The following is a 22154-nucleotide window of genomic DNA, read 5'->3' as shown; positions in this document are numbered from 1 at the left end:
TTTTCTAATTGAGTCAAAACATATATGAGTTTAAAGAAAATGTCTTAAAGTTAGGGTGCATGAGGGAGTGTGTACATGTTACATTCTACCACATAGCCAATGTCTTTGACCTGAACTTTCAACACTTTGCTATCTAACTTTTCTTCAAAGCTGAATACTCTCATTTTTCTTGCTTGTCAACAACCATGAAAAGAACTGAAAAATTGGATGATACAGTAATAACTGAAGAAAAGTAAAAAATTATCCTCAAACAGGAGAATTTTCTCTATCTACCAAGTGCTCAACATACATGATGTTAAATACTTTCACATTACATTTCCCAGAAAGAAACTGAAGACACAAAACTACTTTCACATTTTTCTAAGACCAGCAATTTTCACAGTACAAAATGAAGAAATTCAGAATTAAATGTAACAAATACATTTTAAAACCTCTAAACAAAATCATATTTGTCCATTAGTATAAAAAATTATCTTACTAAAAAATTTATACTCCTAATTTCAATCAGCTTCAATTGCTCCCTTATGTTTTTTAATGTTGATTTACCTTATATTATTACTTCGCATAAGAGAGCATATAAAATCTAACCAGTTTTGAAACACTGATAATTTATTATAACTCCATTAAATTTTCTTCTTTATTTTCATATTTAAACTAATGTGTGACTACAGGTAAACATATACTTTCATATACTTGAAATTAAGAGTATTTTTATGCTATTCCAATTCATTTTCCAATTCCATTTTTAACAAATATGAAATCATGACTTTCCATTAATAAAGATTTCAAAATGTCTAAGAATATGTTTAAAAATCAAAGATCCATGTGAGTCTGAAAACTTTTTTCTTTAAAACTAGATGCCAACAAGTAGAGACCAAAAGTAGAGCAACTCATTGTGAATGTGCTAGCTTCCAAAAGCTTGTTTGCAGGTCACTTAATTGGAATTTGGAATACAGTCTCCCATTGAAACAATGTTATAAATGCTGCTTCTTTTCCCAGGCCTTCCCACAAAAGCTCCAGTAATAGTTTAAAAAGAAAATTAACATTAGATACTTGAAAACAAAAAAATTGCTCATACAAAAGATATAAAAATGTATCTCTGAAGCCCCTTTCTTACCTTTCAACCCCATACTTATATGTAAGCTTCCTGTTACCTACAAATAAGTCCCTTGAGAGGGAAACACTGAATTATTTGGTTTCCAGGTCACTTGAAAACTGTATTCCCCACGATTACAAGTTATCCTAGCCCCTTGAAGATAAATTACTGTTGAACCTATATTATAAAACCAACATTTGCAACATCATATTTATTATTTGTAATGTTCTGGTTGTAACTTAGTATGCCAAAAACAAATCTTTTGTCCCTGAAATGACATTATTTTGTGTTTACTCTTGGGCAAGCACTGTTCTAGGTACTGAGAATGAGCTGGAAAACTTTGTGAGGACAACTGATAAAGTGTCAAACTGCAAGGATGACAAATGACAAAATGAAAGCTGTGAAAGTCTTTTGCGGGGAGGGGAAGATTGACCTACTCAGCGAGGTCATCGCTGAGAGGCTTGAGCTGAGATTTTGGCAATCACAAAACCCAGAGAGAAAGAAAACGCCCAGCCAGAGAAGGCTTTCCCTGAGGCACAGGGAACTTGGCAAGACCACGGAGGCCAGAGGGGCCTCAAGCAGAAGGAAGAGGGCTGCAGGGGAGGTCAGATGATGTGGAACCTTATGAGATGTGTCAAAGACTTTGTCCTGCTGTCATTGAGAAAATACTGACATTCATAGGCAGGGAGGCGACATGTCCAAATCTGGGTTTAGAAAACAATCATTATCACCTCCATTTTACACCTGAAGAAACTGAAACTACAGAAATTCAGGAACCTGACCTACATCCACAGAAGAGTTTGTGACCCAGCTGGTATTCGAACTAGGTCTGTCCGACTCCAAAGCTTGTACTAGTGCCACTTTCTACACAACATCCCAGAAGCTGTGAAGCAGAAACAAAGGCTGCTCCGTGAGAACTAAGACTTGCAGCCAGGTCTCCCATCTCCTTCCTGCCGCCACCCTGGAACAGGCGTGAAGGGTGGTGCAGAGCTCCTGTTCAGCCCACCATGAAAACCAACAGTGGAGGGGTGAAGAAAAAGGGAAAATGAAGGGCCTAATGAAAGCAATTTGTAGAAGTTTTAACAACTTCTATACTGATAGGCTCTGTAGTGGAAGCCTCTTTAAGCAACAAATGAAAATGAGGAAACTGGGGTCTCTTCCAATAATCAATCACATGTCCTTGGGGAAGGCACTTCTATTTCATATCCAGTTTCTTTAGGACCTGGCTTCTGGCTGTTTGGCTAAGCAGTACGACCTTTGAGTTCCTGCTCTCTCCTATGTGCATGTGTACACACAGCTCTTTATTGTAAAGAAAATCTTTCCAAATAACTCACAACTATTTTAAAATAATATAATATTTTGGTTACATTAAACTAAATACTTTTAAGAACTATTTAACTGTTAACTCTCCAGTATGCAATAGTAAAATTAGAATGTGATTCTAAAATTGGGTCTTGTTAGGAATACAATATCTCTTTTTATTTGTCTTCTCTCCCTGGCTAAACCTTATCACATAGACTAAGTATTTCCTAGAATGCCCCAACAGATTTTTTTTCTTTTGATATTTTTATTTCAATTTTGTTTGATTTGATTTTTAAAAATTCATTAGCATGCCCTAGAAATATTTTAGTTAAATAAGGGGAGAAGCAAACTGAAAGTGTGCCTAGTAAAAGACATTATAATCCACAATCAAACAGAAATTCAAATCTGCCTCTTAAATTGGGCCAAGATGTAAAAGTAGTCTTCCAAGTGAGGCATTCTGTTGTAAGGCATCTCATTTCCTACTTCACTGCTGTAGCAGTTTTAAGTAGCTACTGTAGTTTTCTTTCTCAGACACGTAAAAAGATTTCTTCGTGTGGGCTAATTGGTTGATCTAATTTCCTATTATTCATATCAGGTTTTCAGATTTTTAGTGGATTTCTACCAAGTCTGTCATGTAATATTAAGAAGTACGACAATGAGTAATTTTTAAGGAAACCATGTTGTAATCATCATTACTATAAACAGGACTAAGCAGCAAGGAATCCCAGTTTACCTTCCCAGCAAAGATTTCAGAATCCTCTTTTACTATCTTGTCACTGTTCTCAGCTTCTGAAAGTTTCCTGTTAGGATGAACAAAAGCTTGGAAAGGAACTTGATATGCCATCTGGCAATACTTTATCAAGTGGCTTTTGCAAAATTATCTAAATATAATTGTTTAAATAATATTTTTCAAAATTATTTTTTAAACATATACCATTTAAATAGGAATAGTCCCTGTATGGCCCAGTTAAAATGCCAAGAAAGACTCTTAAAAGCTGAGATCAAATGGGCTTACAAGTAAGTATTTAGTGTACTTTAAAAATAATTTAAAACTTTATAGTAAAAATTGTTGTTGTTTTATAAAAAAAAAAGTACCTCTTTGTTGGTGATCGGAATGGATAGGAAATAGTTGGGTTGATAGTCTTTGTGCTTTTTTTTCCTCTTCTTTATTTGATCTTTACTGATCCATTCATCTTCTTTGCCTTTCTCCAAATCTATTTGAGGTACATCAGTGACTAGAAGAAAAAAATCAAAGAATAATATATCTGACGCATTAAAACAAAGATAATATAGTCCAAAAAAAGGAAACAAGCACTATGAAGTAGCAATCATTCATAATTGTCATTTTCAAATCCAAAGCAGGAGTTGGCAAACTCTTCCACAAAGGACCTCATAGTAAATGTTTTAGGCTTTGCATATTCCATGGTCTCAGTTATAACTACCCAAGTCTGTTGTAGACGAATCACAGATGAATATGTACAGCTGTGTTCCAGTAACACTTTTACAAAGCTGGTAGCCAGTGCTACCCCATTCTCACTCCCATGCCACAATTTTCACGATACTAGGAAACAGTATTTTCTTGTCCATCCTGTTTATGTATATTTGTGACTCCTACAATATAACCACATGCAACAATGCCACGCAAAATCTGGTTTGTAGCCAATGTCACACCACAGACTGTTTCTTGTGAAAATCAAAAGACTGTTTTAGAAACTTTTATAGCAATTAGGTAAAGTAATTTTGTCTATTGAATTTTGGTTTCTACTGTGTCGGTCATTTTTAAAGCATTTTTCTAATTCTTTTTTATTGTTTTTTACAAAAGTATCAGTTGACAACAAATGAGTAATTAAAAAACAACAACAAAACTGGCCCTTGACCGTAGATAACTTGAGAAGCACTTAGCACACTTCCTTGTAAAGTCATCTTCTGAAGACTCATTTATAACACCCAACAATTCTAATGATGAAGCTATGCCCCAAGTCAGTGTGAAATTGTCTCCTTCAGAACCTATCAGGGAGCATCCATATGCATACAAAAGCACCATTAATTGAGTCTTCAGGCTGTGTCTTCTTGAACAGTAGCTGTTTCAAAATAGAATACCTCATAGAGACTTTGTAAAAATACAAATACGTTTTCTCAAGTATGATTTTGAAAAGGGGTGGGTGGGAGGAACCAACTTACCTTACATTTAGTCTCGTAGGTTGGTTTCATCTTTGGATGAGTTCTAATCGACCACAGTGACCACCTGCACCCAATTCCTTGAGAAGGGACTAAAGCAACAGAATAATGCCTGTGTGCCTTCGCAACCCTGACCTTACTAAGTATCTTATTTTATATCTGATGAAACAGGAGAGCAGAAAAACTTTTAAAAACTGCTCAATAAGCACAGAGTCAAGTCTGGTATCTAAACCACAACTCTCCTAGTATACTTTCTGCTGGGCCAAACAACTCTATTTCAGTTCTGCCTAAGTACTTATTATTACACACAACACCAGAGATAAGTAATTGTCCTTGTTCTGCTCTTCTTTGAAAGAATAGTAGTAAACAATTTTAAATGAATGTCACAAATAGTATTTTAATGCTAACTTCTAAGAAAAATACAGTATGCTTAAATTTTTTAAACTAAGGGTTTGTTTAAATAAGAGCAAGGTGGCATGGGTAACAAGTCTGACTGTATCATTGTAAACTGAGACAAAATTTCCTGGCATGTTTGTATAGCCATTTCACTACTACATTTCTGAACAATCAATGTGGTTAAAATGATGTATTTCTCAACAATAGGCCTCGTGATTAAAATGTGGTTAAAAAATTAATGTGCGTAAACAGAGAACACGTATTTGAAATATAAATTATTATTAGCGCCTTTTACACATGTGAGCCTGTCAAAACTTTAAAAATTCTGTTGCTAAGAAATACTTTGCAACATTTCATCTATATTATGAGCATGATTTAAACTGCCTCATATGATGCCACTGGGTTTTACTTCCCATGCAATTTTTAACATGGAAAATTAAATCAATATGTTGATGAGCTACATATAATTCTAGATATCTAAGAAAAGGTCCCGTATCTGACTGGAGTAACATAAACTAAATATACTAATTTTAAACACAGGCCACATAATATGCTAATGAGGAACCACATATATTATTAATCTGCTCCTCAATACATTTCTAACCCAACTCCATCTCTCCTAGGAAGTTGGTAGTCTGAAAATGAAAACCAATCTTAATATTGTCTGGAAGCAGAGTGTCTGGGAGAGAATCCTGGCTCCCCCATTTATTAGTGTGATCTTAGATAAATCACATGAACTCTCTTTACTTCAGTTTCCTACCCTGTAATTTGAAGATAGTAATAATGGGGTCATTGTGAGGATTAAGTGAATTAATACGTGAAAGCTCTTAGACTACTCCCTGGTACAAAATAAGATTATTATTAGTTATTATAACTATTATATATTCCCAGAACTAAACACAATGAGGGAGATAAATCTGTATCTCCTAAGATCATTTAAGAGACTACAAAAAGAAATTGAGATGATTTATAAACTATCCATTGTTTTTCATCATCCAGACCACTTGGAAAATGAAAAGCAGTGTTGAACAGTTTTTTAAAAACTAAATATTGAAAAAATTTCAAACACAAAACACATTTTTTTTAAGTACAATTACAAACCAATTCTAAATAGGTTACCTGCACCTTTCCCCTTATACCTCATTGTCCAAATAAGGACACAGGAGGCTTGGACAGTGAGTATACGGCAGCTACCGACCTATGCCTCGGGAAAATGCAACCTACAGAATGGAAAGGGAAAGGCTGCTGGCAAGGCAACAAGTATGTCTGTTTCAAACCTGCAGAGGCAGCACCGGGTAGTAAAAAGGTCCTGACCCCAAAAACTAGGCTTCCAACAGCATCTTCCCATCAAGGCACTGCATTTCTTTATCTTTAAAAGTCTGGCCAATCCTTAGAGATGTAGCTGATTCGAGGACTGGGGCACAAAATGTACCAAAGGAGCCTGGAAATTCAGACTCTGGAGACCATGAGCCAATTTGAAAGTCTCCCCATTGGCCACAGATGGGACAATTTGAGCAGCAGATAGAATAATAACTTCAGTGATGTAAAGTACATCAAATAAGTTTAAATCCATCAGTTCAGAATTATAAGCAAAAACTTAAAACCAAAAACTTAGCAGGTCATCTTTGGAGGAGTCTAAAGAACTGTTATTCTAAAAATCTGATGACAGGAGAAAATAATCACACATTTATCCTCTCTTTCCTTATGATCAAATAGTCCTAGAGGAAATCAGAGTTAACTGAGGAAGTTCAATAACTTCCTTATTGAAATTTTCTGCTAATGAATGCAAAAGATAGAATTAAAATATAAATCACCATTTTGAAATAATAGAGCAATGGATCAACCCAAAGTTCATCAACGAATAATCCATTAGATAGAAAGCTGATGGGAACTTTCATAATGAACACATCAGATGACACAATGGAAAGCCACTGTCAATCCTAACATCACAAAAAGGCAAGACCACCAAACATTTGTGTCTCCTGATGTCACACAGTAGGGAATTCAAAACATTTTTGCAGCATTGTTGTCAATATTACAAAACTTAATCAAGCCTCCTAATAGAACTACAAGTTTCCTTGGAATATAAAGGACAGAAGAATAAGTTGATGACCATAATAGGGTACTTCTATACAACCTGATTTCTTCAAAAATAAACACACGCGCTCACATACACACACCAAAAAAAAAAACAACCAAAAAACAGATCAATGAATGAAAAGGGATGAAAGAGATTCATCAATCAAAAATACAACATATAAACTTTGGTTCCTAATTCATACCAGTTTTTAAAAAATTACGATAGAGCAGTTGTGCACCAGGTTCCCAAGATGTCGTTCCTGAGCACAAGCTGTTGGACCTGGCTACCTTGCCCTCTACCCTCAACCCAAGTGAACAGGCATTATCTCCATAAACCTAGAAGGCGCAAGCCGTGCAGTTGGCCATAAGATCTTGGCTTAAAAGGGAGTACCTGCCTCAGTACAACGACCCGGGCCGCCAAGGGCCCCTGGAAGATCCTGCTTTGACTCGTTGGACCTACACAAGACCAGCAAATGTCTGTTCCAATTTCAGACTCACTCCCAAGACCAGTATTATGTTTTTAAAATTGATAAGATAAACAAAACCTTATCCCAGAAGGAAAACTGAATTGAACGTTTAACATCTCATGTAAAGTCTAGCAATGACGACTATATATATTATTGTTTAAATAAATTTTCTATTAATCATTTAAAAAATTATGACAGAGAAATCGGAAGACTGACAGGATATTTGATGACATTAGGAATTACTGTTATTTTTAGTGTGGTAAAAATGTTTTAGATATAATTTTTTTGAGATTCTGTATCTTTTAAAGATGAACACTATAGTTTTTACAGATAAAAATTATGTATCTGCAATTTACTTCAAAATAACCCAGTGAGAAAGAAGTAATGACTATATGAGGCTCATTATAATATTCTAGTTTTGAATATGCTTGAAAGTTTCTATAGCAAAATTTAAACTCACACACACAACCCAGGGGCAGGTAAGGGACAGATAATCTCTATCTAGGGTTAATTCTAGCTTCTGCGATCCACATGTGATAAAGGTACTAACTGTTAATGACTGTACCATTTTGGACATTTGGTGGTGAAATTAAATAAAGAACGGTATCCAAACTAATATTAACATAGCAGAAAGAGAATCCTAAACCTATAGTCTCTTCTTTCTTTTTTAAAACTGCAAGTATCAACCTACTTATGAATTATGAAATTATCTTAGAAAATAATAAAAAAGCACTTTTTAAAACCTGGAATGGAATGAAAAGAAATTGAATGGAATAGAATTAGCACAGACAGTACATTGTTTGCAGTAAGTTTAAGTATTGCTTCATGAAATTTGAGTTTTTTGCATACACATGTGCATTGGGTAGAAATTAAAATGTATTTATTCGTTACTATGACTATAAGATACAGAATCACTTTTGCTATATTTAACTCAATATGAACAATACTAAGAAGGGAAACAGACTTAATAATACAGTATTTAAAAGACCACTGAAGATTTCAGCATTTTAAGTTGTTTTATACCTTATTTATTTAAAATTAAACCATCCTCCAGTGTGTAGCAACTCTCTTTGCCATTTCAAATATTCATAAGTCCATTTTGCAACATCCAGAGAGGAAAAAATCATAATCTCTGAAAGTAACATTGTTAGTTATACTAGCAATTCTGGTATCAGGAGGATGACACAGTGTAAAACCCCAATTCAGAATACAATCTCTTGGTAAAAATAAAGTAGTCCAAGGTTTCTCTGACTTCCCTTAGCTTTTTCTAATCTTACCACTAACTATTCAACTTTCCTCTGTACTGGATTATCTAAATTTTATTTTGGTAGACATCACAGGCAGGGCAAAATTTAAATTATCTGATGCCAGCTGGGTAAAAAAGAAGCTAAATCCTATGAATATTTATTGCTATAGTAGTTTTACTTAACCTTGTTTATATATACATATTTTTAATTCAGTTAATCCTGCTGCTTTATGTTCAGCCATTACCTACCACATCCAGTATGTTTTTTCCTGTTTGCACATCTTGTCTTTTATTTGTAAAGTTTATTTGTAAGGCCAAGAATATAAAATCCCATTTTTCCTTACTGAACTTCATTTTATTTATAACTTTGAAATCATAATCTAAGTTCCAATATTCAATTTGCTATTATTCTTTTTATTTAGTTCCTGTGAAAAAGTAATGAACAAACTAGTCATGTAATATCTAGTTTAACATTAAAGATCAGTGACTGTAGAAAGCTCTGGCCATGTGCCCTGGTCTTTCACTAGCTTATTTAGAGTAACTTTCTTGTTTAGAAAAAATATGGAGTTACACAGAGCTTTTAGACCTACCTCATAAATGTATTATACTTCTTAATTTTCATAATGACTTCAGTAGCCAGTTAATATGCTCTCATGAATCTGGTATTGTTGACAAAGGCTCTAACTCTCTGATCCATGCATTTGTTTTTTGTTTTTTTACCTAAAGCACTACCTGTCATTTTATGTAATTAAGTTTTCTTAAAGTATTATGTATTCTCTCAAAAAATTACAAGGGAATGCATTATGGAAAAAATTAATTTAATTAAGTAGTCCACATTTTATTGGTGGTTGATTATTCTTCCACTTGCTCTTGGCCAAAAAGGCTGAGAATAAACTAAATTTTGTTTTGATGTTTTTTTTCTTGTTATTACTGAAGCAAAGTCTTTGAAGTAACTATTCTTAAAACTCCTTAATTATGTGAATTAGTATATTACATTCTGTAGTTGATAGTATTATTCCCTCTTACTAGCTGAAAATCTTTTGCAATTCACTAAAAAAAGTAATTTTACTCCCCTCAACTCTTTCTGTGAGGATTAAGTAAGAAAATATACAGCATTTACCATTGTGCTGGAAGCACTCGATACTCTCATAAAATAGTGTTCAAGGGGTAAATTTTTTAAAATATTTAATCTGGCAAATATATTTAGGCAAAAAATTTTGGTGTGACTAAATTAATAAAAATGTATATAACTGTCCTGGCTGGTGTGGCTCAGCTGGTGGGAGTGTCATCCTGTACACTGAAAGGTCACAGGTTTGATTCCCAGTCAGGGCACATACCTAGGTTGCAGGTTCAGTCTCCAGTTGGAGCATGTATGAGAAGGCAGCAAATTGATATTTCTCTTTCACATTAATGTTTCTCTCTCTCTCTCTCCCCTCCCCTCTCACCCCCCTCCCCTACCTTCCCCTCTCTCTAAGAAAAGGATCAAAAAAATGTCCTCAGGTGAGGATAAAAAAAAATTTTTTTTTAATTTACAGAACCTAGTTCTGTAGCACACACTATTCTAAGAACTTTACATACATTAATGAGTTGAATCCTCCCCAAAATTCAGTAACTACAGTCATTATGACAATTTTACAGATAATGAAGTTGAGTCTTGACACTTGACTAAAGTACACGATAAGAAAGTGTGGCAGCAAATTTTGAACCCTGACCGTTTAGCCCCACTGCCCTCACCTTTAGCAGTTTACCCCTACTAGCGCCACCTTAAGGACAACAACATCAAAGAGGAAGGAGTTTATACGGCTCTCCAATGATTGAGTCAATGAGGCTTATATCTTTAAAAGTAAGTTTTTAACCACAATTAAAATGTTTAATTGTGCTATTTCATTAAAAAAATCAAGAAAATTAATAAAATTTGAAGATTAGAGAAAGGAACAAAAAATTTGCTCATAAACCTCTTAATATAATCATTATGAATTTTGGTGACAAAAGTGTTTACACGATTATAAACAAGTATAAAGAGTATATACATTTTCCCCCTACTTTTTCACTTTGCAGGAAATATAGGAAATGTTCCCTTAGCATACTTTTTAGAAATATCATTTTCATAATATATAATTGCATAATATATAATTTAAGGCACTCGTACAGCTTATTCAACCATTCCATAAGCTTGGACATTTGCATTTTTCCCAATATTTTTACTATTTAAAAGACACTGTGACACACATATTTATTAATAAAACTTTTTTCCACAAATAAGACTATGTCTTTATATCAGGGATCCCATGAGTGGTTCTACCGCATGTATGAACATTGCTTGAGAGTTGAACAAACTCCCTTCTAAAACAACTAAAACAATACATTGTCAGGAGCAACATTGATATGACATTAAAATGACTATTTTTTAAAGATATTGCCAATCTGGTGGGTTATAATCATATTTTAATGTGCTTCCTTTGATATTTATAAAGCTGAGTAACTCTCCATATATTTGTCTACAAACTGAATTTTATCTTCTACACCTTTGCCCAGCACCAATAATAGTAGCTGGTACATTCAATAATTAAATGTTGGGTAAATTAATATATCTATTAGGCTTTTCTAACTTGTATTTGTTTTCCTGTTTGTTTTTTTTAAAAAAAGGAAAAGGATATCAACCCTTTGTATTATCTGGGACAAATATTTGCCTTAAGTCTTTCATAGTAAAATTTGGACTATATTTCCCCAACCAATTATAGAGAGGAAACAGAACATAATTTATCCTTTATAAAAACTGATTCAGGATAATCACTAATCACTTACTACAGCAGAGATAGAGATTCAATTTTTATTTGATACAGCATTTTCCTATACAATTTTCTTTTCAGGTAAAGGTAAGTTTCAACTGATATTTTTAAATTCTTAAGAGATACAGTATTTTTTAAATACAACTTAATAGTATTCAATAATAAATAAGTAATAGAACAATAATTTCCCACATCTCTAAAATCTCCAATAACTACAAGGTTAGAATTCTCTGTTAGGTAAGATAAAGACTGTAATAATTTCAATATGAGAACTGAATTCCACACTTCGGAAAGACATAGTGGGAGGAAAAAAAAACTTCACTCAAGTATTTTATTTTGAATCTTGATTCAGTATGGCTCGATACTTAAAGCCTGTGATTCTCTTAAGAGAATAGATCAAATAAACTAAAGCTCTGCATAAACGTATAGGCCATGGGAAGCACACTAAGTTATTCCTATCACAGTAAAATGACTCTCCCTATCACACTCCCATCCAACTTTCAGAGGCAGGACTAACAGCAACTCCATTTTCCAGGTGGTTTACTGGGTTTTGAACCTATTGACCAATGACACTTGCCCCTGTAAAGAAAACAGACCCACCCAGGTCCAGGTCAACAATTCGTAAATGCTGGATTTTCTCCCAGAGCACGTCGAACCTATAAAACCAGAGGTGTAGCTCAGGTTGTATGGCTTTCTCAATATTTCTAAAAGATTTTCTTTTGCATATACATTTGAATATTTTATTTCTTATGTATATTTATACTCTAATAAAGATCACTGATATATTTTACACTTAATTCTAACATAATATTCTAATACATTTTATATTCTAACATATAATTCTAGTAAAATAGTCCCTTCTCAAAAAATGTAAAGACTCCTTTCAGCCAGTTAGACCACATGACACCTAATGATACTGTATCCACACTGAAGGTAACACAGTTGACAACCGAGACCCACTCACAACCAAACATTTGGGGAGGAGCTTTCCTACTGGCAAGGATTTCCCTTCCCACGGTGTTCTTCTTATTAGCACTACTTTCCCCAATGCTCTGCCAGGGTTTCAATCAGCAAGAATTTCTTGGCAGTTAACACAATTTCCACCCACCAAAGGAAACTGAAAGAACCAAAGGCAACAACCAGCTACTTGAGAATTTTAAGGTTGTCGTCTGCCATGGAGCGGTTCAACTGATTAAATTTCCATGTTACTAAATGCGAGAGAAAGCCCCAAATCCATTCTGGCTACCAACTAATTATCCTGTGTTTTGGACACAAACACTATGACTATATCTACCTTAAGGTTTAAGAATTAACAACAAAAATCCCACTTTTGTATATTTCTATAAAAATCTCTCTTCACAAAAACAGATTAGCAGTTTCTGGTTTGCAAAGAATTTTACTATTTGTTCCTTAGTGTTTTAGTAAATGCTACTATAAAAATGAGAGAATAAGTTGTCCCCAAATAACTAAGGGATATGCTTCAAAGTTTTAGTAAGTAGCATTTGTACATTATATTTTTAATTAACTTCTTTCCACACATTACCTTTTTTGAACTGTATAGCAACACCATGGCAAACAAATGGAAATTATCCATGTTTCACAGTTGAAGAAGCCCAGCTCACACAGTTTGTGTCCAAGGTCACACAAGAAGAAAATGAAATAACCAAAACTTTAAACACAAGTTTTCTATTTCTCTCATTATACCACACATTGACTGTGTATAAGTTGAAGGTTGGGATTTGAAATCAATCTTCCCACAAAGGTAATATTATACATGGTGGTTTGGTGTCAAGACTAAGCCACAAAGATTTTTAACTCACAAAATCTGAACTATCAAAAAGTGGTACAACACTATATGCCTAAAAATGGATTTCTGTGTGTTGACCTGAGCAAGCCCCTAACTTAATGGATAAGGTCACTTCTTTGGTAAGAAATGCACCATATACAGCAGAGAAAAGATCCCTACTCCTATGAAGAACTGGCCGGTCTTCCTGACACCCATCCTCTGAAGAAGCAGCTGTATCTTTAAGAGTAGAAATGGACTGCAGAACCACAGACAGATCCCTTCCCTCCTTTCTGATCCCACTGGCCACTGTTTCTCCTCACCAGTGGAGGTATGAAAATACAGTAGCTACAGAAATACTAGTTGCTGTCTGGGATTGTGGAGGTATCACTCTCAACCCCTAATAGAAGAAGCAGTTTGTTTCATGTACCTTAGATATGTATAAGTCAGAAGTACTGATAGCTGGGACAGCACACAAGTGTCACCTTTTGTTTCCATCTAACTTATGAGCTCTCTGATGGGAGCGATTCAAAGACAGCAACAGGGACCAGAAGGAAGAAGGGAGATGCCCACCACGGCACACAGACAGGATTATTCAGGAGCTTTCTTCTTCAATTTATACCCAAATTGGAGAGAGTAATGAAATCAGAAAGAAGTTACTGCATTTTTTACATATATTCATTTTATTTGCTCAAAAGAAGGACTTTAAGAAGAAAACATGATTAAATCACCGCTATTCTTGCCTCTCATTTCTAAAGGGTATCTTCTACTTAGAGAAATACTAATTTTTCAAGTGAAGGTTTCTCTAATAGATGTGAAAATCACAAAAGCCAGCTATAAAAATGGGAAACCCATGTCCTAACTGAGCAAACACCTCTTTGTATTTCCTTTTCCCTTAGATTATGGAATAGGAAAAACTGACTAATAAGATTCCAGAGATTTCATACATTTTAAGCATTCCTCTCTCCTTACATCTCCCCAAAATATAAACCAGGTTTCCTGTATCAGAAGACAATGTGAGCATCAGAATCACATGGAATGTTTAAAAAATAAAACAAAAAGGCTCCACCTGACACGGGTGGAAAAAGAGGAATCTGCAATTTTATATCACTCCACAGAAAATTCTGATGATCAGTTAAGCTCAAGACAGTTATCATAGAGGAAAGAACCCTGGATAGTTGGTACTTAACAGCCAGGCCTCCTCTACTGTTCCCAAACCTAGAAGCCTTCCAGGACACCCTTTACCTCCATATCCAGGTTATACGCCACCCCCCCCCACACACGCACATCCTCACCCCATGTATTCCCATGGCATCCTGTATGGCATTCATCTTATGGAATTAGGGCTGTTAATGTATTGGCTCCTCACCGAAGCTTTGAGTTTCTTTATGGTGACGCATTTCAATATTGTTATGTGTTTCAATATTACCAATAGCTGGCATGAATATCTGGCATTTAACATGTATCCAGTAAATGTTCATGAAATATATGACTAATGAATCATAAATCACAGACTTCATGACTAGTTCAACTGTGTGACTTTAGTTAATTTACTTAACTTCTCTGAATTTCATTTTCTCTTCTCAAAAACGAAGAAACTGTGCAAGATAATTTCTTATGGAATCTCCAGTTACAGACCCCAAGTCAAGATAAAACTATATCAAGTCATAGCAAGGTTCTAGGTAAGGCTGCAAACAATCAGTGGTACAGAGTACATAGTCAATAAATACTTGTGGAATACAGTGGTGCTTTTCCTCCTTTTCCTATTCACAAGTAACTTGAAAATAGGCATTTTCAGCAGTGGTAGCCCCAAATATCACATACAGTATTATTTCTACAATGATGGGGAATTCAGATTCAGGCAGTTATGTGGTTCCAGCAGTATTTTAATCAAGTAAGCATTGGTTCTCTAAAGTCTGTGGATAGAGCTCTGAAGGACTAATCAATCTAATAAATGCATAGTTGAAAGTTTAACCGGTTTCAACACTAGCCTGCTAAGTTCCGTGAGGGCAGGGATAATGTCTGTCTTGTTCACTGGTGACCCTCCCAATGCCTAGCGAAGTGCCTCGCTCACATCAAAGGGCCAGGAAACATTTGTTAGATGAATGGGTACTGCTGAAATTAGCACTGGCTCCAGAATAACTGAAGAAGGGGATTATATACCACGGCATGTGCTGCCCCATGGATTTCTGAAGTTCCTTATAAACTACAGAATGATCTGACCCAAAATTTGTGAGACATGTCTTAATATTATCTGTGATAGTTTTCACAATAGAATACCAACAGATACCCTTTAATTAACAAACCAAACTTAAAAACATGGCAAGTATTTATGGTGAATTTATTAAGAAAATAAATATATATCACTAAATTTACTATGTATTGCTTCTAAATACATATTTACTTAATAAAGTACTTACTTCCACAATCATCTTTAATATCTATCGTAGCAAATGGCATATCGACCAGAGGATCCATAGTATTGGCTTCAAATTCTTCTGACATTTCCCTTTTTCTTGACATATTTTTACATTCATTGGAATTTACTCCTTCTTTAACATATCACAGAAAAAGAAAAATGTGTTATTTAACTTAATGAACTTACATTCTAAGCTAAAAACAACTCAGCTGACTTCAATATAAATTAACATGCTGAGATATGATACTTGTATTCAAATATATTACAAACTACTTATATTATTACTATGTATACCATAGTCTACATTTTTATACATACATTTTTATGCTAAGCAGCTGTAATAATTTTCTGAAGCACTATACTCAAATCAGGGTTAGATGAAAACTCCATTAATCAATAATCTTCAAGATCTTTTACAGCTATATTTTCTTAATTTTAAACCTATATTTGTTCACACACCTTTGGAAAACAGACCAACAAGTTTTTTTTCAGTCTTTTTCATATTTATTTTTTAACAATATCACTGTGTATTATAATTTGTGTAAGTTCTGACCTTTATTTTTTTTCTTCAGTAAACACTTTTAAATCTTTTCTCTCCATTATACAGTAACATTGGAAATTCAGTCAAAAATACATGACTCTACATATGCTATTCTGGAAATTCAATAATTAAAAAGCAAAAGACCTTATAGTTTACTATGAGTTGAATCATAAACTCACAACTTTTTGAAATACACAAGAACAAGTAACTGTTTACTTTCTATCGTTATGCTTGCATTGAAAACTATAGTTTACACTTTAAAATTTCTAATATATCAATAAAAAAGTTTTAATAGATAATATGTATCTTTTGCCTTTGGGCACATGCAGCTACACATAACGGGTCATTACTGACCCTGTGGCTTACACCTGGGAAGCTAGCAGCAAAGAGTAGTGTTTGTGCAATTAAGTATGCACAGCCTGAATGAAAAGTAGAACAAAATACACCCAACATTTGTCGTTCTCTATTTTATTCTTAATCTAAGTAATTAGTAATAAGTTCTAAGGATCAAAAGTACAGCATGGTGACTATCGTTAATACTGTATTATATATACTTGAGATTTACTACAAGTAGATCTCAAGCATTTTCACACACACAAAAAAAACTATGTGAGGTAATGCATGTATCAATTAACTTGATTGTGGTAATCATCTCACAGTGTATACTTATATTAAATCATCAGGATGTTTGCTTTAAATAGATACAGCTTTACCTGTCAATTATACCTCAATAAAGCTAGAGGGGGAAAAGAACGTAATAATGTGAAATTGGCCTATTTAACACTGATATCTTAATGCTAGCTCCAAAGTCCTTAGGTCACTTGGAAATATACTGGATTCTTGGCATTATGGGAACTTTTGTAATTTAATAACACATTCTGAAGCTAAGAAGAAAAATTAAATAACATGGTTAATTAAATTTAGTCACCTTTTTTGGCGAAAAAAAAAAGTTCTTGCAATAGTTTAACGTTTAGTTTATCTCAAGCTCAATTAATCACCAAAAGAGAATAAGAGCTATGCGGATCACTGGCTACACCAAAAAGAGAACCGTGCAGCGACAAGGGTGACAGCAGTGGCATTTAGGTAATGACGCAAGGAAAGCTGGCTGTTCTAACAGAAAGGTTTGAAACTAGACATCAGGAAACAGACAGTTGAGTGTGATCCTGGGCAAGTCATGTGAACTCTCTAGGCCTCAGCAGTTACCTGATCTCTTAGATGACAAGGTTATCCTAGCTGAAAAATCCTAACTCCTGGCTGCCCATTAGAATCACTTGAGGGTTTTGTTGTTGTTGTTGTTGTTGTTGTTGTTGTTGTTGTTGTTTACATTACCAGAGTCCGGTCCCTCCCCAGACCAAGTAAATCACAATCTCTGGGGATCAGGCCAGCCTTCAGTATTTTTGTTAACGCCTTGCAGGGTGATTCTAATGTGCAATGCAGGTTTCAAAACCACCACCCTAGAAAATCCCCCTTTCACCTCTTCCGTGTGTGTTTTTACACCAGACTAAGGGACTGTGTTAACAGTTGAGAACAATCAATATAGATGGAAAAACTCAAATCAGACTATCAAGGAAAACTTTCCTGACCCCCAGTTCAGGGCTGAATCAGGTAATCCAGTCTTCTAGGAAATAGTGCTTCCTCCTGTCACAGCACAAATAACCATGTTATCGATGTCCACGTGTCTGTCTTGCCCTTTAGGCTCTAAGCTAAAGAGACCTATAGTCTGCTGCCCAAACCCAGGCGCTTTTGAAAGTGAAAGGGGAAGCTTTTCATAATTACACTGTTATCAGTAAGTATGGTTACCTTACTCTAAGTTCCTTAAGTGCCATATCTTATTCTCCTTGGATTCCTCAATTCCTAGAGCAGTGTTCAGATCATAGTAGGTAATCAACACATTTGTACTAAATGACTGAATAAAGGTTAAGTACACATTTGGGAGTGGCTAATAAATTACTCAAACTGCACTGCAACAGAGCTATCTCAACGCCCATGAAAAATAACTCCTGGTGTTTAAAGGCAGCTTCAACACATCAGATTCTCACTTCCACAGGATGAATGAAGGAAAGGTACTACATCCCATCTGACATAAAAATATTGAAGCATAATACGACTTGCTCAACATCATTCTCCATCTTCTTAAATAAAGCATGTAGAAACTCTTGATGGTAATGCTATGTCAAAATCAACAAGAGTCTAGAACACAAAAAATGAACTTTGTCCCATTAAATTACAGATTACTTGAAACCATTTTTGTAGATGTTAATGATTAACTCAGGACAATGAGAATATTACCTCCCAGTAGCTCTTCAAAGAACTGCTGGTCATCCTATAGAGCAATGTTTCTTAACATTTAAACCCTTAACAGGGTTTAAATCTAGAAGCCCTCCTCCAGTTAAACTTTAGTGTTAGGCAAAGGGAAGCAGACACAAATTAAACACATCCATCCTAACTACACTTTCTTTTATAGAAGGTATGAATATTTTACTTTTGGAAAACTGCCTTAAAATGGCTGACCCTTAAATAAAGAACTTAAATAAAGAAAAAATTGTTTTGAGTACTTAAAATTTGGTCTAACCTTAGTTAAAATAAAATTCTATCTTTTGTAAAAATCCAAACAAAAGAAATGTTTCTAAGTGCACTAGTAACATAAAGATAAGGTCAAACTGGCAAACTACTACCACTACTACTAAAAACAGCTAACATTGAGCCTGTACTGTCTGCCAAACACAGCCAGAGAAGTAATTTCCAGATAATTGACTCCACACAACCATGCTATGAAGGAGATAGCAGTGGGTTGGCCAAAAGTCTGTACAGTTTTTTCCATAAAAGACATTTTTAATTTTCACCAATAACTTTATAGATTTGGAAATTTTGAGAATATGGGCTATCTCCCACATGGTAGAACATTGATTGTTCTCCGTGTTTCTGTTTGATCACTAACAATTTCAACTGGTCTACCCGACTGACCATGGAGGAAGAAATCTCCAGCACGAAACTTTGCAAACCACTTTTTACACAGTCAGTCACAGCACTGCACAAATCTTTTTTTCTGTTTCAGTTGTGTTTTTACTTTTCTTGAAATAACACAGCATAACATGCCCAAAATGTTGCTAATTTCCTTCCATCTTCAATATGAAAATGGCTACACAAAAATTCATCAATTTGAAAAGTTTTTTTTAAATGCACACTGATGACAGCTGTCTCAATAAAATTTAACAAAATTGTTTCACATGAACTTAAAGACAACAAAGCACTACTAGGGCCATCCTCGGAAAAAACCAAAGGAACTCTTTGGTCAACCCAGTATTATTATGCTGATTTTACAGACTAGCCAATTAAGTAACTTGCCCGAGGTTACAGCTAGGTCTCAGGATGGGATTTAAGTCCAGTCACTCTACTGCCAAACCTGCCCCTTCCAGCAACATGTCCTGCTGCCTCTTAATATACACAGTTTATAGTGCTGTAAGTTGAAATAATCCCTTCAGAAAGCAGTTTGGCAACAGACCAGGAGCCATGAAAATGTTCTTCTTACTGATATATACAGTATGCTGTATATATCATATATATATCATATACAGTATGCTTACATAGATTCACCAGCTTTGTTTAAACAACAAAAAAAAAGAAAGTGGAACAGCTTAAATGCCTAATAGGGATATGGTTACACAAAGCATACTCACTCTAATGACAACTAAGAAAAATAGCTATGAAGACTGCAACAACCAGAAAAAAAGTTTCTACCAAACCTTGACTTTTTTTTAAAAAGCAAATATAACACTATGATTACAATTAGGTAGGAAAAACCTAAAGGATATAAATTTCTAAATGCTGGCATAGTTGTCTTGAATATGTTGGTATTTTCCCACTTTCTGCTATTCAAGTGTTTTAAATAGAATTATAATTACTTTTCTAAGAAAACGATGTGTATATTTAAAATATATTGTAAAGTCATACATTAAATATACACTAATATTCAAATATACGTGCACTCCAGCAAATAAGTTCATCATTCATAGACAGTCCAATAGAGAGGAAAAAGGACAGTTTGCTCTTTGTCACACAGGATGCAAGCTTCCTATTTGGATAATAAAATATGACTTTATTAAGCAAGACTCTTCTATTCACTCTACTAGGTATATATTCCCCCAAGAACCAATGGAAAGGGTCCCTGACATTCACCCCAATCCTGGCTCTGCTAGTAAAAATAGTAGCATCTTACATCTGGATAACTGCTGAGAGCTGTGTGACAATCAACAAGTCACTTGACCTCCATGCTTTGGTTTCCTCATTGTAAAAATAAAAGTCCAATATAGGTGCTAGAGAGAAATGGACGAAATAAGGCCGTAATACCTGAAACAGAATGTAAGGAAACAGTAACCTCCAAAAAAATCTTAAACTTTGTTTCTGTGTTGAAAAAACCTAGATAGGCTGTCTCAAAAACCCAAACCCTCCGAACCCATCCACAAAGCCACAAGCATTTCATTCCCATGACAATTGTAAATGTATTTACACTAGTAAACAGCTATTATATAATACAATTAACATTTTAATGCTTTCTATCTTTTTCTGCGTTTTCTCTAATTGGCCTTGGGTCCCTTTCACCTAAAGTCCAACCCCTAACTGGTTTGTTTAGTTCGCACTTAAAATGGAAATTAAATCGACAACAGATTTGGCGCCAGTTAAAAAAGGTCCTCTTCGAACACTTAGAATAAAATCCTTAACGACACACCGTGGTGGGTCAGGTCTTTCATGTTTTTGATAGAGGATAAAGGACGACATCCTCGAGGTTTTGCTAACCACACACCGTCAGAAAGCGTGTGTTGACATGAAGTCTGTACTAAGAGTCACACGATCAAAAAGGGGGGGCAAAACTGAAACTTGGGCTGCGTTCACACCCGTCGCCCTCGTAGCACCAACAGTGCGTGCACTAAAACGCTTAGATAGGAGTAGCACTGGTGACACCCGGCCGCACCGGGCTCCTGGTGCTCCGCCGAGTCCTGCTTCGAAGGGAGAGAGGAGAATCTGCCCGGGGCGGGCGTGCGGTCACGCTCCCCAGCTGAGGACTGGGGCGCGCGGGCGAGGTGGAGCCCTCCCCGAGGCCGAGCGCTGAGCGGGGCCCACGCCCCCAGGCTCCGGTCGCCCCCCTCGGCCAGCTGGGCAGTCCCGGCTCACCCGCTTCGGGGCGCTCCATGATGTCGGCGCTAACGGGCCGCGAGTGTAGGCTGGCAGCAGCTCTGGCGGCGGCCCGGCTTAGCGGCCCCGGCCCGCGCGCCGGGCGGAGGCCGGGGCGGGGCCCCGGCCCTGGGGGCGGGGCGCTGGGGCAGGGGCCGCGGCGGGCGGCGGGGGCTCGGGCCGCGGCGACCTGGTCGGCGTAGGCGCCGAGCCCCCAGAGCCGCAGTCCCCGGAGGAGCTGCATGCCTTGACTGGGGACCCGGAAGGAGCGGAAGGGGACACCCCGACGCGCCGATGGTACCCGGATTTGTGCCGCACGCGGGTGGGAGGGGCCGGGGAGCCTCGACCCTGGCGCCGCTGGGAGTTGGGGCTCCACTGATCCCACGAAGCTCAGTCCCCGCCTGCCTCCCGAGCGGGACGGCCTCCTGCAGCCTTTGGTTGCCTTCTGTCATTTCCCGTGGCCCGGCCTTTCCCGTCCCACGCTTTGAGGGGTGCATTGGGACCCGGCTAAAAGCATTTCCTGGCCTAGGGTCTCCTGAGGATCCTTGTGTTTAGTTTTCCAAAGAGCTTTCGAAACACAGCCCTGATTACAAAATATTTGGGGAGAGCAAACTGTACAGGAACGACACCTTGGCCATCTGTATAGTTAAATATTTAGCTTTTTTAAAAAGCCAAATTGCGACAAAGTC

At 36.2% G+C, this 22154-nt stretch overlaps 1 protein-coding gene across 7 annotated transcripts in view; it reads right to left on the bottom strand.

Annotated features, from left to right (window-relative positions):
• The window catches only part of AKAP7 (A-kinase anchoring protein 7), a 108238-nt gene extending 86628 nt beyond the window's left edge, over positions 1 to 21610 (bottom strand). For 3 of the 7 annotated variants that reach the window (XR_008528775.1, XM_054569963.1, XM_054569967.1), the window contains exons 1-3: positions 21466 to 21610; positions 15757 to 15888; positions 3494 to 3633 (exon numbers count right to left, since the gene is read on the bottom strand). Coding sequence is in view for 6 of the 7 variants with exons in the window: in XM_054569963.1 (XP_054425938.1) it covers positions 3494 to 3633; positions 15757 to 15888; positions 21466 to 21484 (291 nt within the window). In the remaining variant the exon portion in view is untranslated. Of the gene's footprint in view, positions 1 to 3493; positions 3634 to 15756; positions 15889 to 20512; positions 20644 to 21465 lie in introns of all 7 variants that reach the window. The other 4 variants (XM_054569965.1, XM_054569966.1, XM_054569968.1 and 1 more) reach the window with 3 other exon arrangements.
• Between the last annotated feature and the right edge of the window lie 544 nt (positions 21611 to 22154).

The sequence above is a fragment of the Pteronotus mesoamericanus genome, unplaced genomic scaffold (assembly GCF_021234165.1).
Source record: "Pteronotus mesoamericanus isolate MK-2021 breed Mesoamerican mustached bat unplaced genomic scaffold, CSHL_Meso_final contig_20, whole genome shotgun sequence".
Classification (NCBI taxonomy): domain Eukaryota; kingdom Metazoa; phylum Chordata; class Mammalia; order Chiroptera; family Mormoopidae; genus Pteronotus; species Pteronotus mesoamericanus.
Note: the sequence above shows the minus strand (reverse complement) of the source record. Positions and strands in the feature narration are given on the sequence as shown.